Source organism: Lycium barbarum, chromosome 11 (assembly GCF_019175385.1).
Source record: "Lycium barbarum isolate Lr01 chromosome 11, ASM1917538v2, whole genome shotgun sequence".
Taxonomy (NCBI): Eukaryota; Viridiplantae; Streptophyta; class Magnoliopsida; order Solanales; family Solanaceae; genus Lycium; species Lycium barbarum.
The window spans coordinates 29,690,156-29,709,165 of record NC_083347.1 but is presented as its reverse complement, the minus strand read 5'-3'; the positions used below and the strand labels follow the sequence as shown (position 1 = coordinate 29,709,165).

The 19,010-nt window shown below is 36.6% G+C and overlaps 1 protein-coding gene across 1 annotated transcript; it reads right to left on the bottom strand.

Moving 5' to 3' along the window:
* Positions 1-5,170: 5,170 nt before the first annotated feature.
* LOC132618443 (3-hydroxyisobutyryl-CoA hydrolase 1-like) lies at positions 5,171-6,266 on the bottom strand. Its single transcript, XM_060333499.1, has one exon. The coding sequence runs from the start codon at positions 6,215-6,217 to the stop codon at positions 5,183-5,185; it is 1,035 nt and encodes a 344-aa protein (XP_060189482.1). The 5' UTR covers positions 6,218-6,266; the 3' UTR covers positions 5,171-5,182.
* Between the last annotated feature and the right edge of the window lie 12,744 nt (positions 6,267-19,010).

The following is a 19,010-nucleotide window of genomic DNA, read 5'->3' as shown; positions in this document are numbered from 1 at the left end:
AGCGGACGAGCAAGGAAAGATAAAAGATGGCGAGGAAGGAGGCAAAGCTAGCGGTTACGGCGGCGAAGACGGTAGCATTCGAACTTGTACGCAGAACTAGAGGACAACGACGGGGATAAGAAGTTGTACAGGTTAGCCAAGGCAAGGAAGAGGAGGGCACGTGACCTGGATCAAGTGAAGTGCATCAATGACGAGGACGACAAAGTACTGGTGGAGGATGCTCTCATTCGAAGAAGATGGTAGTCGTACTTCCATAAACTCTTGAACGAAGAAGGGGACAGAGACATTGTGTTGGGAGATTTGGAGCACTTCAAAAGATATTGCGATTTTGGATATTGTGGGAGTATAAAGGTCGAGGAGGTTAAGGGTGCTATTTGTAGGATGCGCAGGGGAAGAGCCACCTGGCCTGACGAGATCCCGGTGGAATTTTGGAAGAGCGCAGGCATGACAGGTTTGGAGTGGCTGACTGTGTTGTTTAGTGTCATTTTTAAGCCGATGAAAATGCCCGACGAATGGAGATGGAGCATGATGGTTCCTTTGTACAAGAACAAGGGTGACATTTAGAGTTGTAACAACTATAGGGGTATCAAGCTGCTAAGCCACACTACGAAAGTTTGGGAGAGGGTGGTGGAGACGAGGGTGAGGAGAGGCATGTATATTTTTGAGAATCAGTTCGGGTTCATGCTGAGGCGCTCAACTACAAAAGTTATTCATCTTATACTGAGACTGGTGGAGCAGTATAGGGAGAGGAAGAAGGAACTACATATGATATTCATCGACCTAGAAAAGGCTTACGACAAAGTTACAAGGGAGGTTCTGTGGAGGTGCTTGGAGGCTAGACGTGTACCTGTGGCGTACACTAGGACGATTAAGGACATGTACGATGGAGCCAAGACCCGGGTAAGGACAGTGGGAGGAGACTTGAAGTATTTTCCAATGTTAACAATATTGAAATTTTGAATCTTTTCATCACCGTGTTGTGTTGATTTGTACGTTGATTAGCTATATTGTTCATGTTTAACAAAATTAACTTTTTTTTAGATATTATTTGGTATATTCTAATACTTTATTTTTTAAAATGCATGTGTACTTAAATGTTGCATACTTTCTAAAATGATAACATAATGAAATGTATGTTGTAGCTTATACTCCATTCATCTACAAAAAAAAATAGTGTCAGGCGTACTACGCGCAGTGGCGAAGCCAGAATTTTCACTAAGGGCTTCAAATATGAAAAAGTAAACACACAAAAAAGCAAAAGGGGGTTCAACGTCTAATATATATACATAAATAATTTTAACCATATATAAACAGTGTAATTTTCAGCCGATAGGGTTTCAGATGAACCCCCTTGAGCCTTCCTCCCTCCGCCTCTGACTACACGGTATGAATTCATAAATATATTTCTTAATATAAATTTACACTTTAAAAATTACATAAAAAGAAACTATAATCCAAACTTGATGGAGTAGTAAAAATGTTGAGAACATCTTTGAAAATATGTAGTTAATGAAATAATATTTTAGTATTTCAAGCAGTAGTAATGTCAAACAACTTGTGATAAAAGGGAGTAAGTTTTTTTTTGTGATTTTGAGTATCGTTTTTTTTTTTGGAAGGGGGGGGGGGGGGGGAGGAGGAGCTGGGGGTGGGAGGGCGTAAAGAAAAATGTTAGGCTGTGTTTGTTAGCATAGTGAAACATGGTTAACTGAATCATGCAGCATTGAAGCTTCATTTGTGTTTGAGAAAATAATCAAAATATACATTTTATAAAAAAAGGTTCCACTTAAACTAACAAAAGGAAAAAATGTCATTTTCTCATTACATAACTTTAGAAAGTAAAAGGAAAGTTTAATTATATTGAGAAAAAGAATTAATTTTCTTTATATTTTAAACATACTTTGTATAATTTAAATCAATTGACATCTACAAATATTGTAAAGTATAAAATTTTATTTAAAATGATCTTTATTTTATAAGTAACCTCATCAAAATCTAAGTAAGAATAAATGTAGCATATAATTGATGTCTCTAGAACCAAATTATTTTTCTTCTTTTTGGAAGAAAATGTTTTAGTTCATAATGGATGTTGTTAATCACACATATGCTATAACTAAGTTGGATTTCAAGAAATTATCAAAATCTAAAATTTAAATAAAATTCAACAAATAACAAAAAATAAGAGACTTTATGTCATGTAAATGTTTGAAGGTAAACAGAAAGTCTAAAGTAAGGACAAAAGAAATCTATGTTCAATTTTTAAATACTTTTGTTCAATTTAAATATTAAGTCTTTGTTTTTAAAAGTTTGCAAATACCGTCGAACTAATTTTTCAATAATTTAATACAAAAAAAAAACATAAAAGATAATTATAAGTAATTACAAATGTAACTTTTAATCTTAGTTTTGGGCCCGGACTTAGCACGGGCCAAATGCCACTAGTATATATTAATACTATATATAAGAGACAATATAAAGAGTTTTGTAGTACTTAGTTACATTGTAACTATTTGGTTAGCTTACCAACCAAAAAGGATTTGTTCTTTCAAATATTTGTCCTTGTATTTGCTATTTATTACTTCATATACCAAATTATGTTTTCAATAAATCAATATATTTTCAAACTCTTTTTGGTAATACATGACCCCTTGGTCTAACTTTTTGGAAGTGAAGTATGTACCATGACTTTTTTCTATGTCTTATTTTTGCCCCTACTTTATTTATTTTTTACTTAGGTTGCCACATCCAATATGGTACATATAATTTGAGCCCTTTGAAAATGCTTGAATGCGATGTCATCTAATAGAAATAGCTATGCACAAAGATAATATAAAATGGTGATAACAATAATTTTGGAGAACTCATTGGTACTGATAGAGTGTCGATCATATTTTCTTAGTAATTCTAGGATTGTCATTAAATTTCTTTCGATCTATATTTTAATTAAAAAAAATATTTTGAATATATAAATTGGTTTAATGATTTAACACAATTATACTATAGAAAATAAATTTCAAAATCGATCCTTCAATAAAAATGAGAAGGAACAAAATTAATTATTAGATATGTCGTTGCACTGAGACATGATTTAATTATTTCAGTTTAGCCAATCCTAATTTATTTGGGGCTATATCATAGTTATAATACTATTATAACAAAAATTTAGAAAATATTCCACTTAGATTAAGAAAAAAGAAAATAAGTATCATTTCCTCACATGCATTTCTTGAAAGGAAAAGAAATTTTTTAATTAAGAAAAATCTTTATTTGTTTCTTATATTTTTTAAATATTTTGAATTGTCAAAGTATTGAAATTTATCTGCACCAGATATGCCATGCTAAAAGACTTCGTTGACTAATCCTTTGTGTCAGCCATTGGACACCCAACAATGAAGAAATTTATCTGCTTGCAAATTGTAATCCATTAACATAGAACAACAATTAACACCTTCCTCATTCTTTTGTTCTCCTCTCGTGTTCTAGTTTACTAGTGTTAACCTGTGACAGTATCTTTAGGATTGGATTCCTGGAAGAAGCTAACCATGCAAGGTTGACAAACAATAAATTAAATAGTCAAAGGTTACTGTCTTTTTGCATCTGGATCTTTCTTGGATTTAAAAAATCTTTTGAAAGTTGAAATAGATTGTAAGAATCAGAATATTTTGTTGGATTTTCTTTGATGACCTGAGTATTAATAACTAGTAAGAGTGCAAGAGTTTTGAACATCAAAACATTTGATGCAACATTAAATTTTATCCTTTTGGCAATTCTTTCTTGATCTTCAAATACTGAGGGTGATAATTTGCGCGACAACATACCTGAAAAGTTTGAGAATAGGTAATCTTGTTATCCCCCATCTACTTTTGTTTATGTTATTTTGGCCCTACGGTGTTCAGAGCAAACAAATGATTCTTGTATGCATTTTCCTCTATTAGGGAAGCATTGATTTTTGTTGTGCCAAGCTTTGAGGAGCCCTACATCAAAGTTCCCAAAGTGTTGAATAAGGAGTGAAATTGTTTAGGTAATTTTCGTTTCACTTCTAGGGGAAGACCATAATTTTATATATTTTGATCAGTAGACGGAAGACCAGAATTCATCCCTTCAAAATCTTTTTCAAGATGTATGTTGATGCAACGTGTAAAACAGCTATGCTCCTGCTGCCTGTTAGTTATCTCTAGTCCTTTTTTCTATTACTCGTATAAAGGTTTCTAAGTATTTGAATTGGTGTTCTTGACATTTCCTTCTTTTACAAAATTATCTATAGCCATGTCATAGATTCCAGACTTATAACCAGTTTAACAAAGCTTCTAAAATCTGAGTTTAGAAAAGTGTTGTTTGTTAGAAGTGCTTTTTCAAAAGTATTTTGGGGAGAAGCAGTTTGTGTTAGGCTAATCATTTTGAAAATCACTTTTTTCCGATATCAGAATAGCAATTTGTGCTTGGTCAAAAGTGCTTCCGAGAAAAAACTACTTTTTTCCAACTTCTGAAAGATAGCTTCTACTTTCCTTAAAAAAAAAAAAAGGGCAGCCCGGTGTACTAAGCTCCCGCTATGTGGGGTCTAGGGAAGAGCCGGACCACAACGGTCTATTGTTCGCAGTCTTACCCTACATTTCTACAAGAGGTTGTTGCTTGAACCCATGAAGCATCTACGTTTCCTTCCAAAAATAATTATGAAGATGGATCACAATTCACATATCATATAATTACAAAATATATATATATAAAAAAAAAATTGCCTAAATCAATTCTAAAAGCTAACTCAAGAGATGAGAAACTTTTGTGCTTAACTCAATCCCAAGAGCTAATTCATAAGATGAGAATTGTCCAAAATCATATAAAGAATCCAACTTATTTTTCCCAGCGGAAGACTAGTATGCAGGTTCTCTCATTGCAATAAATTAAGACCGATACTTATCTCTGATTACAGAAACTACATTGCAAATTATTTATTAATACAATCTACCATTGTTCTTGAGGGTGGACATCAGAATTCAATCAAATGATGTGCATATCTGTATACACAACTCTGGCAAGTATTGTATAGCAATATATCTTTCCTTAGGCTTGATTTTTAGTATTTCATACATTGGAGTGATGTGAATTTATTTGGTGTACCACTTCCTAATAAAAATAAAAGTTTTAAAATGATGTAGTGAAAAGGCAGCATGCCGTAGAGAAGTGAACTTTAAAGTTTGGCAATTGCATATGGAGGCAAGTTTGATCTTGGAGGCAGCTTTAGGTCTTGCCAATCTTCATCATCTATCTTGGAGAAGTAACGATCAACGTCATCATATGTAATTAGTTCCAGTCTGGAGGGCTCCCACTTAGAATTTCTATCCTTGTCGATGAGTATGGCTCTGCATCCCTCGAAAAAATCTATGCTGAATTCTCCCCTATACACATGACAAGCCATCCTATACTCTCGAATTAGGCAACTACCAACACCTTGCAGCCTCCCATCTCTTATTGATTTCAATGAAATCTTAAGACTTGTCGGGGATGCTTTCTTCAGCGATTGGATGGTTGAAGAGATCCAGTACTCATCCTTCTTGTTCAAAGCCTCACAATTTTCAAGAGAAGATATGATTTCTTCGATTGTTCTCCGAGAGAAGCAATGGTCAATAATCTTCATCTTGTGATAAGGACTTTTTGCTTTCAGCTTTGGTATGTTAGAGAAGCGACTAATGATGGCAGAAATAACATCTGGATCACTAGTATTGACTTTAGCTAATGCTTGTTCTAAATATGGCAACCTCTCCGAGGGTACAAAATGAGTTGCTAGATCACAAGCAAGCATTTCAACACCATCCAACCTAGCACCAGTAAGACCAGCATATTTCCCGAAGAATCCTGGAAGCCTCGAATAAAAATAAGAAGCATCAGGAACGAGTCCCAAAGCTGTTTCAGGCATAGCACAAACCGACTTCTCTGTTGCAACTCGAAATCTACCATGTACAGAAGCACTAAGTCCACCTCTCATGACAATTCCATTAAGGATGGAAACCTGGGGTTTGCTATATATTGCCATCACATAGTTAAGGGTAAACTCTTGACGGGGATAATCAGCAACCCATTTCGAGTTACCGTGGCAAATATTACGAACAATAGTTGTAACATCACCACCAGCACAGAAAGCCCTTCCATTTCCCTTCAATATTATTATCTTCACATTTGAATCTCCTTCACTTGCATGGAAAAGTTCCAACAGCCGAGATATCATTTAATAAGAAAGTGCATTCAACTGCTTAGGCCTATTTAATATGAATGTTCTAACACTTGCCCTGTCCTCCACCAAAACCTCATTGGTTCTGCCACTGTTAGAAAATGTTTGAGCCATGGTATGTGGTTCTCAGCTTCTTTGGGAATTTGAAACTGGTTAGCTGAGTGTTGCAAATTTATTGTTGCAGCCCTGGGGATAATTTTGTCCATTGACTAACGACCCTATTGAACACGTTTCTTCTCTATCTTTTAAAACTAACAGCTGTATGTTCCAAAATTCTTTCATGTGTTATGGCACTTTTCATCTTAGCCCCTTCTCCATGGGACCATTACCCATTACATGGTTTCTCCACGACACTTTGTTGTTTCCGACGTGCACACGCAAGATACACGGTGTACACAATTAATAAGGTGATAAGATTATTGAATATCGCCCTGCAAAGACTTGTGATTAATCATCAACTAAATTAAACTAATGTAATTATCTAAACAAAAAATAAAACTCAAAGTTATTATTATTATAAACTAACTAAAAATAAAAATAAAACAAATAATGACTTTAACCAAGAAAGCGAAGATTTTTATATTATCAATGAGATGAAATCGATATACGGTTACAGACTATCTAACACTCACGTTGTATTCTTCAATTGATTCAACTTCTTAATTTATCTTGATTATTGATTGACAGGGTTAATATTGCTCTCGCAATATTCTGTCAAATATATGCTCGTCTATTCAAGTTGACCTAAGCCTATATTGCAACAGAATAAGCATTAACAAGAACGTATTCGAATTTCCTGTATGATAATCAAGCAAGGCAATTAACACATGTCTATCATAATCGCGAATCTGTTTTCTGATGCTTGATTACACATGTCTATCATAAAATTATAAATGATAGTACATACTATTTAATTACTCCTTCCGTGAGGATTTTAAATTTTATGATGTTAAATTAAAAATGCGTCTAGTTTTTTAAATCTTGTGGTCTTAAACTTGTCACGTAGACTGTTGACTATTTAAATTTTAAAAACTTACTAAATAGAAAAAGAAAAACTCTTTTTGGTCAGACTAAATAGAAAAGTAAGACACTTTGGGCCTGTTTGGCCATGAAATGTTTTCATTTTTGTTCGGAAAACGTTCACACTTTACTTGGAAATTAACGTTTGGCTATAGAAATTTAAGTTGTATTTGAAATTTGAAAAACACCAAAACCCACGCACTTAGTTCTTCATGCCAATTCCAATAGTGTATTATATATACAACAACAACAACAACAACAACAACAACCCAGTGAAATCCTACAATGCGGGCTTTGGGGAGGGTAGAGTGTACGCAGACCTTACTCCTACCAAGGTAGGACGACTGTTTCCGAAAGACCCTCGGCTCAATAGAAAGCATAAAAAGATGTCAGATGAGGCCAAGAAATTCAAAGCGGCATGGAAATGAAAATAACGAAAGCGACTAAGCCCTGATGAAGCAGTTTGCAAAGGTACAGTAGCTAGCACAGATAAAATAAGATAATCAAAGTACAAGAAATAACAGATAGTAGCAAAAATCAAAGCACAAGAAATTATAGCGCGATAATGCGACTACTAATATGAAAGGATAAACGAGACTATCTACTAGCCTTCTACCCTAATCTGGGCCCTCCATACCTTCCTATCTAAGGTCATGTCCTCAGTAAGCTGTAACTGCGCCATGTCATGTCTAATCACCTCTCCCCAATACTTCTTCGGCCAACCCCTACCTCTTCTGAAACCATTCATGCCAACCTCTCACACCTCCGCACTGGGGCATCTGTGTCTCTCCTCTTCACATGCCCAAACCATATAAATCTCGCTTCCCGAATCTTGTCTTCCACTGAGGCCACTCCCACCTTGTCCCGGATAGCCTCATTCCTAATCATGTCACTCCTAGTATGCCCACACATCCATCTCAACATCCTCATCTCGGCAACTTTCATTTTTGAACGTGAGAGATCTTAACTGGCCAACACTCTACCCTATATAACATAGTCGGTCTGACCACCACTTTGTAGAACTTTCCCTTAAGTTGTGGTGGCACCTTCTTATCATATAGCACTCCGGAAGCGAGCCTCCATTTCATCCACCTTGCCCTAATACGATATGTGACATCATCGTCAATCTCCCGCTGCCTTGTATAATAGACCCAAGATACTTGAAACTACTTATCTTCTGGATGGCCTGGGTACCAAGCTTCACTTCCATGCCAACCTCATGAGGTGCTTTACTGAACTTGTACTCCAAGTACTTTGTCTTGGTCCTACTCAGCTTGAGCCCTTTAGACTCCAGAGTCTGTCTCCAACCCTCCAGCTTAGTGTTAACTCCGCTACGAGTCCCATCGATGAGGACTATGTCATCCGCGAAAAGCATACACCATGGCACCTCACCTTGAATTTGCCGCGTCAATCCATCCATCACCAAGGCAAATAAAAATGGACTAAGAGCTGATCCTTCATGCAATCCCATCACAACTAGAAAGTGCTCTGAGTCTCCTCCTACTGTCCTTACCCTAGTTTTAGTTCCCTCATACATGTCTTTGATCACCCTAATGTACACCACAGGTACACCTTTAGCCTCCAAGCATCTCCATAGGATCTCCTTTGGGAATTTGTTGTAAGGCTTTTCTAGGTTGATGAATACCATGTGTAAGTCCCTCTTCCTCTCCCTAGACTGCTCCACCAGTCTCCTTACAAGATGGATAGCTTCTGTAGTTGAGCGTCCCGGCATGAATCCGAACTGGTTCTCTGAAATAGACACGCCTCTCCTCACCCTCATCCCCACCACCCTTTCCCATACTCTCATAGTATGGCTTAGTAGCTTGATACCTCTATAGTTGTTGCAACTCTGGATATCGCCCTTGTTCTTGTATAGAGGGATCATTACACTCGACCTCCATTTTTCAGGCATCATTGTCGTCTTAAAGATGACATTAAACAACCTAGTTAGCCACTCCAAACCTGTCGTGCCCGCCCTCTTCCAAAATTCCCCAGGAATATATTTTTAAAATAATATTTTCTACTTATTTAGTAAATATCAGAAACAAGTAATCTTGTTGATTTTCCAGAAAATATTTTTTTCCGTATGAGACATGCCTTTAATTCGCAAATAAGAGACTGCCTTGTTCGACATAACAACATGTATTTGAATTGCACTAGATTATTTTAGATAAAGTTTTAATCTTGTTATTCTTAAAAGATTCTAGAGGAAGTGATTTAGAGAAGGAAAATATATCATTTTATTTAACTTATCTTAAAATTATTTACATTAAAATAAGAATTCAGCTAAATACATGATTAAATAATCTTACAATTTATCCTGCAATTATAATTTCTTATCCTTTTATCAAATGATCCCCAAACATTCAAAATCTTACAAATGAAAGTTATAACTCCCAATCAAAATTATAAATCTTCCAACTTCTAAGTTAATTGTGGAATTTTGAAAGGATCAGATTAAAGGTTTGTGTCTATTGTTTATTACATTAAAAAAAAAAAAACTTTTTGTTGTATTGAATTCGATTTAAAACTTTTGGATCAAACCACATTATGAATGTACGTACAGAGATAACATGAGTTTCTTAATTTTATTTTTAGAAATTCTTATTTATCTACTTTTAAATTTACTTTTACTTATTTTTTTAATATTTATTTGATTGTTCGAGAGGATAATAATAATTTTTTTTAATAAATAACATACAGAAATTAGAATATAGTATTAATTATATACATTGTTTCCTATTTAAAATTTAAATTTTACCTGTATATTTTTGTTTTTAATAGAAGGGATTCTCAATATTGATTTTATTTTCATTGCTATTATTAGTAGAGGCATGATTGACTTATTGAAAAAAACCACCAAAGGATGTGGTCCAGCTGCTTTTCCCTTTAGTAGAGGTCTCGGTTTCGAGTCCTGGGTATGAAAAAAAGGGATTCTCAATATTGATTTTATTTGCATTGCTATTATTAGTAGAGGCATGATTGACTTATTGAAAAAAACCACCAAAGATGTGGTCCAACTGCTCTTCCCTTTAGCAGAGGTCTCAGTTTCGAGTCCTGGGTATGGAAAAGTTTGAGAATAGGTAATCTTGTTATCGTCCATCTACTTTATTTTATGTTATTTTGTCCCTACGGTGCAAACAAATGATTCTTGTATGCATTTTCCTCTATTAGGGAAGCATGGGGCATTTAGCTATAGGTGACTCTTAAGTCTTTTTATTGAGTGAAGGTGACTCAAGTTTTAATTATTGAGTAGAGGTGATGTTTTTGATTAGTGATTAAGAGGTTTTGACCTTGCCCAAAAGTTTTCATTTTGACACTTTAACCCTTAACTTTATTTTTAACACTTTGCCCTCAAGTTTTATTTTTAACACTTTGACCCAGCCAATATAAACCCTAAAATACCAAAATGGGTCAAAAAAAAAAAAGGGCGCCAATAGCTGCACCCGTTTTTGCTCTTTTCCCTCCACTGTTCTTCTTCTCCTTCCTCGATTCGTTCTTCCTCCTCCTTCTTCTTCTTCTTCTTCTTCTTCTTCTTCTTCTTCTTTTCCATCCGCCTGTTCTCATTCTTTTCTCCCTCCATTCTTCTTCCTCATCTTCCATTGCTGCTTCCCCTGCTTCTTCTTCATCCATTGCTGTTCCATTTTGAAGAATCTGCTCAACAAAAGAAAAAACTAAACCACCAAATTTGCAATTTTTTTGGTTGGATTTCGTTAGTGTCTACATGGGCATTACTTCATAAGTATTGCTGCTTCCCCTGCTTCTTCTTCTTCCATTAGTGCGGCATTTTGAAGAATTTTCTCAACAAAGAAAAAAACGAAACCAGCAGATTTTGCAATTTTTTGGCTGGGCATTACTTCAGAAGTAATTTCTGCTCATTTGGTAAGTAAAATATTGCTGTTTTGTTTCAATTATTTATGTGGGTTTTGCTACTGATTTTCCAACAATTTACAGTAGAAATTGTACTTGTTACAACAAGTGCTAAAGCTGTTGTATAAGAGCTTCTAAATTTTTGCAACAACTGTTGTAGTTTCTGCAGAAGCTGCTGTAGTTTATGCAACAACTATTGTAGTTGCTGCCACAATTACAACAGATTATGTAGTTGTTGCAACTTCTATACTAATTGTTGTTAAATACGTAGTATGAATAAGTTGCAACAGATTTGTGAGTTGTTGCAAGTAGTGTACTACCTGTTGCAACAAGTATCTTACTTGTTGCAACAACTCACTGATCTGTTGGATTCAGCTTCAGTCCAACAGAACCCAAAAACTGGACCCAAAAAACTGTAGTTGACTCCAACAGATTAGTTAGTTGCTGCAACAAGTGTATTACCTGTTGCAACAAGTAATATACTTGTTGCAACAACTCACTAATCTGTTGGATATCTTCAACTGTCTTTGGACTAAACATAACTCAAAAAACTGAAGCTGACTCCAACAGATTAGTTAGTTGGTGCAACAAGGATAGTACTTGTTGCAACAGGTAATCCATTTGTTGCAATACCTGATTCATCTGTTCCAACAAGTCATTAAGTTATTGTATTTTGTTATACCGTCATGACCTTTTTTAAAAAAAAAACAAAATATATTCAGGTAGTATTAATGGGGGACTCAATAACAATAGGTGTTGATTGCCATGGCGAATGGATCGAGAAGAACAATCGATATATTTGGCGATGGGAGGGTAGTCATATGTTAGAGACAATAGCAATGAGTGTCTAAAGAGATGTTGTGTTTGATGATTTTGTGAACTTAATCATCACCTATTGTGAATTAACTTGTGAACCGAAAGATCTTGCCATCACTTACATGCATAGCTCTTTTGAAAACCAGAGGGTCTTGCCTTTTAAGATAACCGATCAGGATCGTTTGCGTACTTATTTGAATGATGTAGCTAGGCCCATTTTAAGGGTATACGTGGTTGGAAGCCCGGTAGAGAACCATAATTTAGGTCAAGACCAATAAGATGTGTTAAATGATAAATTGGATGGGGTAGATATGGATATGGATATTCCACATAATGGAAGTGGGGGTGAGCCGATTCCTACACCCGAAGTTGCGAGCACTACACCGTGTTCTACACAATCTTCACAGTGCAGCCATGTTCAAGATGATGAAACAGGCTTTTATAAATGAATGTCATTCAATAACAAGGAACAACTAGCAACTATGTTGAAACTTGCTGGCGTGAAGAAAGATTTTACACTCAAGAAGGTGATTAATTCGCGCACTGTGTATTGCTTTAGATGTGTACATCCGGAGTGCAAGTGGTGGCTGAGGGCTATGAAGCTTTTAAGTTCTGACAGATTTTGTATTACAACCTACGTAAAGTATCACACATGTGGTTATGAGCATATTACTAGCCATAATCCACACGCCACAGCGAAAGTCATTGGTGAATACTTCAAAGATAGGTTTCCCGACGGTAAAGGCCCATCTACAAAAGATATGAGCCAATCATTCCGCACAGAATTGGGTTGTAAGGTAAGTTATTGGAAGGTCTGGAAGGGCATGGAGATTGCGAAATCTTTGACAAGGGAACACATGAGCACGAGTATGCAGTGCTTGATGCGCTTGATGCGTACCGTTATATGCTTCGTTCCGCAAATCCAGGAAGTAAGAAGGCATTGAAGGTTGATGCTAATGGGAAGTTCAAGGAATTTTTTGTAGCCTACAAGGCTTGGATGCTTGGTTTCGCGCAAATGAGAAAAGTCATAGCTGTCGATGGGACATTCTTGAAGAGCAAGTACGAAGGAGTGTTATTGTCAGTCGTGGCGCAAGATGCGGAGAATCATGTTTTTCCTGTGGCATTTTGTGTCGTGGACAAGGAGTGTGATGCCTCATACAAATATTTTTTTGAACAAATGAGAAGCTTTGTAGATGATACCAAAGAGTTATGCATAATTTCTGATAGGCATCAAAGTATCAAAAAGGCAGTTTCGATTGTCTTCCCTTTATCTCATTATGGTTGTTGCATGAAGCACCTTGGGGAAAATCTCCGAACCACCTTTCACAATACGAAGGTCATATCTCAGTTTTATAAAGCAGCAAAATCGTACAATATAGATGAGTTCAATGACCATTTCAATCAAATCAGAGACACCGTCCCTGGGGCCGCCGAACATCTTGAACGTGTTGGATTCCACAGATGGAGCAGGGTATTCTTCCCCGGAAATAGGTATTCATACATTACCTTTCCAACAAATAACACATCTGTTGGAACAACTAACTCACTTGTTGCAACAGGTAAGTTAGTTGTTCCAACAACTCACTTAGTTATTGCATTTTGTTATGACACAGAGACAATAACTGAAGCTCTCTCCAACAAGTAACACATCTGTTGGAACAACTAACTCACTTGTTGCAACAGGTAATTTAGTTGTTCCAACAACTCACTTAGTTGTTGCATTTTGTTATGACACAGAGACAATAACTGAAGCTCTCTCCAACAAGTAACACATCTATTGGAACAACTACCTCACTTGTTGCAACAGGTAATTTAGTTGTTCCAACAACTCACTTAGTTGTTGCATTTTGTTATGACACAGAGACAATAGCTGAGGCTCTCTCCAACAAGTAACACATCTGTTGGAACAACTACCTCACTTGTTACAACAGGTAATTTAGTTGTTCCAACAACTCACTTAGTTGTTGCATTTTGTTATGACACAGGGACGATAACTGAAGCTCTCTCCAACAAGTAACACATCTGTATGGAGTTGTTGCATTTGATGCCATAAACAGGAGATTTGCAGAAAAATTTCATGAGAGACGTATGGAGTTCATCGACTCACCAAACATCTTTGTTCCTTCAGTTGAATTCTTTTTTTCAAAATTTGTCAACTTGGGGAACAAGTTGTTAGCCCATCAAATAGCCAACTACAAGTTCAGCGTCATCGGTCACGGTGCAGTTGCGACAATCGATCTGCAAAGTAGATCTTGTACTTGTAGAGTTTTTGACCTGGAAAAAATACCTTGTCCACATGCAATGGCAGCGCTTCGTGTCCAATATGGTGACGACTTTGGAAGGCGGATTTATGACTACTCATCTCCATATTATAAGGTGGAGAATTACATAATTGCATATTGTGAGGAAATTTGTCCTGTGCCTTCTGAAGAATCTTGGGAAGTTCCTTTGGAGATTTTAGAGAGAGAGATACCTCCTCCATATGTTGATCCAAGCAAACCCGGAAGAAGGCGGATAAAGAGGAGGCGTGGAATCGGGGAATCATTTCCAACGAGGAAAAACAAATGCTCCTTATGCAAAACAGCTGGCCACAAAAAAACATGTCCAAGCCTAAATGCTCCATAGTTGTAAATTTCATTATGGTTTAATAATAGTTATCTGTTGAAACTTTATGACATTGTAATGTTATTGTTTCTTAGCATGGTAATTTATGTTTAACTTCCAGCAAGTAATAAATCTGTTGCAACAACCAAGTTATATGTTGGTGTTTTTTCAACTAAGTTATGTGTTACAACTTGTGTTTTATCCAACACGAGTAAGGATTTGTTCAACAACTTAATCACTTGCTGCACAGATATTACAATTGTTGCAACAGATTCTACATATGCTGCAACAGATACTGTACTTGCTGCAACAGATATTGTACTTGCTGCAACGGATACTATAGCCGCTGCAACAGATACTATAGTAGTTGCAGCAGATTCCTCACATGCTGCAGCAGATACTATACTTGCTGCAACAGATACTACTTGGTTCACCTATATTTAGTGATCAACTACTCGATTCACCCATATTTAGTGATAAACAAAGGAAATCAACCATATTTAGTGATAAATAATGGAATACTTAATCAATTTGATGTATTTTGAGTTAGCGAAGAAGATCTCCTAAGCCAGCATGTACTAAATCGAGTGATCATTAGAGAGAATTGATGTGAACTACTCGATTCACCCATATTTAGTGATAAACAAAGGAAATCAACCATATTTAGTGATAAACAATGGAATAATTAATCAATTTGATGTATTTTGAGTCAGCAAAGATTATCTCCTAAGTCAGCATGCACTAAATCGAGTGATCATTACAGTGAATTGATGTGAACTACTCGATTCACCCATATTTAGTGATAAACAAAGGAAATCAACCATATTTAGTGATAAACAATGGAATACTTAATCAATTTGCAAGTGCATTGTTGCAACAACTAAGTAAATTTTTGCAACAGAAGATCCATATGTTCCAACAGATTCCTTACTTGATGCAACAACTAAGTAAATTGTTGCAACAGAAGATCCATATGTTTCAACAGATTCTTACTTGTTGCAACATCTTCACATTTGTTGCAATATTTGCACTAGTTGTTTTATTTTTACCAACAATTTAGGTATTTGTTCCAACATATCTGTCACTTGCGTAAAACTACTGAAACAACTTAAACAATATATAAGGGTACTGAGCATATAATATATATTTAACAAATTTACATAATGTGTTCATCCACCATAATTCAAATGCAAGAAAAATATGAGAGAAATTGTTTAATGCAAACATAGTTTAAGAGAAATTGTTTGTCCCCACATTAGGGCTCCAACACCTTATCAATAATTCCACAAGCCCACCTCCATTGCATCCTCTCCACAGTATTGTCACTCAATAAGGTATCGGGCTTGGTCATATTCGTGCGGGTAAGCAAAGCTTCAACAAAAGCAAGTAACCAGGAAGCACATGCCTTATTGGTCTCATTGCGGGGGATATCCTTCTTCTGAACAAACTTCCATGATTCATTCAGCAACTTTTCAGGTAAGTGTGAGAACATGTCACTCTGCTTTAGCACCTTGGGGAACAAATCCATTAACGGCTGCATGTGGCAGAAGAAAGCACTGTCTTCATTACATGGGATGTTGCAATCATAAGCATTTATGATACCCTCCTCAATGATGATCTCAACAGTGACAAAATGGTTGTCATTAATATTCATGAAAGCTATGATCCTTTTGGCACCAATCCACTCGCAGCCACCTGGGTAGGGCACACTACCTCTGGGAAAAGCGAGACCATCATCGTCCCACCTAAAGAGAGCAAGTCTTTGATCATAGGGCACGGCACCCACATTTGTAGACTCATCGGACAACCCTAAGTACCTGTTGCGACAGTGATGGTAGAAGTTGAGGTCCATGATTCTATCAGAGGAATCATAGTGCTCAGGGAAATTGAGCTGCCTCATACGCATCAGCAATAATATTCATCTACATACTACAATAAAAGTATCAAAACAGTCAGCCACTTGCTGCAACAGGTAGTTAGAGTTGTTGGAACAACTAGTGAACTTGCTGCAACAGGTTGTTAACTTGTTGGAACAACTAGTTAACTTGTTGCAACAAGTTAGTACCTTGTTGCAACTAGTTAACTTGTTGCAACAAGTTCATCGAATTACATGACTTGTTCAAACAGCATACTGAATTATATATATATATATATATATATATATATATATATATATATGAGTGTTGAAACTTACCCAATCCTCCCACCATTCGTGCATGTTTGTTATAACCTTGAAGTCTTCGGCCCCAAATTCATGCATTAAGTACAGTGCTCTCCCACTCTTTTTGGATTTGATCAAGGTTTCAAGCTTCTTCTTTTTTGGGGGGTTTACACGCTTGAAAATATCAACTTTTTTCAGCACTTGTGGCACAACTTCAGTAGGAGGAGTAGCAATAGACTTCTGTGGAGTACTTGTTTTCCTTGCTCTACAATCAGCAAGTGCCTTGGAAATTGTTTTTGCCCTTTTGCGAATCCCTATAGGAGTATAGGGTGAGCTGAGCTTTTTGGATGGCTGGACACCCCTCTTGGACATCAAACTCTTTATAGTTGAATTCGTATCATTTTGTGCCTGAAGCAACTCTTCAACCTTGTTTATCAAACCTTCCATTTTTAGCCTGCAAGTACTGCATTCACAAGCACAAGAATACACCTTGGAGGAACCGGCACCAACTGAAGAATATCTACCCAAACTATAAGGGATATCTGTGGTCTGCCCACCACCACCACTTTGGGGAGTATATCCACCAACTCCACCACCAACTCCATCACCACCACCATCATCATCTCTTCTTTTATCAGCAAGACCTTTCACTGCTTGTCTTCCAACATCAACAACAGTATTCATATCAACAGTATCACCAACACCATCACTAATAGCATTAACATCAATATCACCACCACCAACTCCATCACCACCACCATCAACAACACCAGCCCTTATGATGGTTGTGGCTCCAGCCAATTATTCTTTTATCTGATCAATCAATTCATCATACACAGATTCCCTATGCCCTAAACTAACAAGGCATGGCATTTGCACCTCTCGTTTTGTCGGGATAAGCCTTGGATGTACAACCTACAACAAACAAATAGATATATTCAACCAATAAGTGTGTAATCTGTTGGAACAACCCCCATATATGTTTCAACAACCTCCTAGGTTGTTGCAGCATATTCTTTAGCTGTTGGAAAAACCAAAACAGCTGTTGTAGCTTCCTCTGCAACTGTTCTGATATTTTCCAACAGATTGTGAACCTGTTTCAACAACTGAGTAAGTTGTTCCAACATCTTAGGAGTTGTTGTAACATATTCACTATCTGTTGGAAAGTATCAGAACAGTTACTACAACTTCCTCAACAACTGTTTTAAATTTTTCAACATATTCTGAGGTTGTTGCAGCAGATAAATGTATTTGTTGCAACAAGTAGTTACTTGTTATAAAACTATTTAGGGATATTTTCCAACAGATTCTGACTTACTGCTTCCTTGGGGGGGTTAAAGGATCAAGATTCATTTTTTTGTTGCTGTTTTTGGTAGTCAACCATCTGAGGATCCTTGGAAAACAAACTTCTTCCGAGTAGTCCCTGACTTGACTCCACCACCAACTTCATCACCACCACCATCATCATCTCTTCTTTTATTAGCAAGACCTTCCACTGCTTGTCTTGCAACATCAACAACAGTATTCATATCGACAGCATCACCAACACCATCACTATCACCAATAGCATTAACATCAACATCACCACCACCAACTCCATCACCACCTCCATCAACAACACCAGCCCTTATGATGGTTGTGGCTCCAGCCAATTATTCTTTTATCTGATCAATCAATTCATCATGCACAGATTCCCTATGCCCTAAACTAACAAGGCATGGCGTCTGCACCTCTCGTTTTGTCAGGATAAGCCTTGGATATACAACCTACAACAAACAAACAGATATATTCAACCAATAAGTGTGTAATCTGTTGGAACAACCCCACATATGTTTCAACCTCCTAGGTTGTTGCAGCATATTCTTTAGCTGTTGGAAAAACCAAAACAGCTGTTGTAGCTTCCTCTGCAACTGTTCTGATATTTTCCAACAGATTGTGAACCTGTTGCAACAACTGAGTAAGTTGTTCCAACATCTTAGGAGTTGTTGCAACATATTCACTATCTGTTGGAAAATATCAGAACAGTTACTGTAACTTCCTCAGCAACTGTTTTGATTTTTCCAACATATTCTTAGGTTGTTGCAGCAGTTAAATGTATCTATTGCAACAAGTAGTTACTTGTTATAAAACTATTCAGGGATATTTTCCAACAGATTCTGACTTACTGCTTCCTTGGGGGGGGGGGGGGATTAAAAGGATCAAGATTCATTTTTTTGTTGCTGTTTTTGGTAGTCAACCATCTGAGGAACCTTGGAAAATAAACTTCTTCCGAGTAGTCCCTGACTTGACTCCGTAGGTGAGGAATGGCTTCAAATGCCC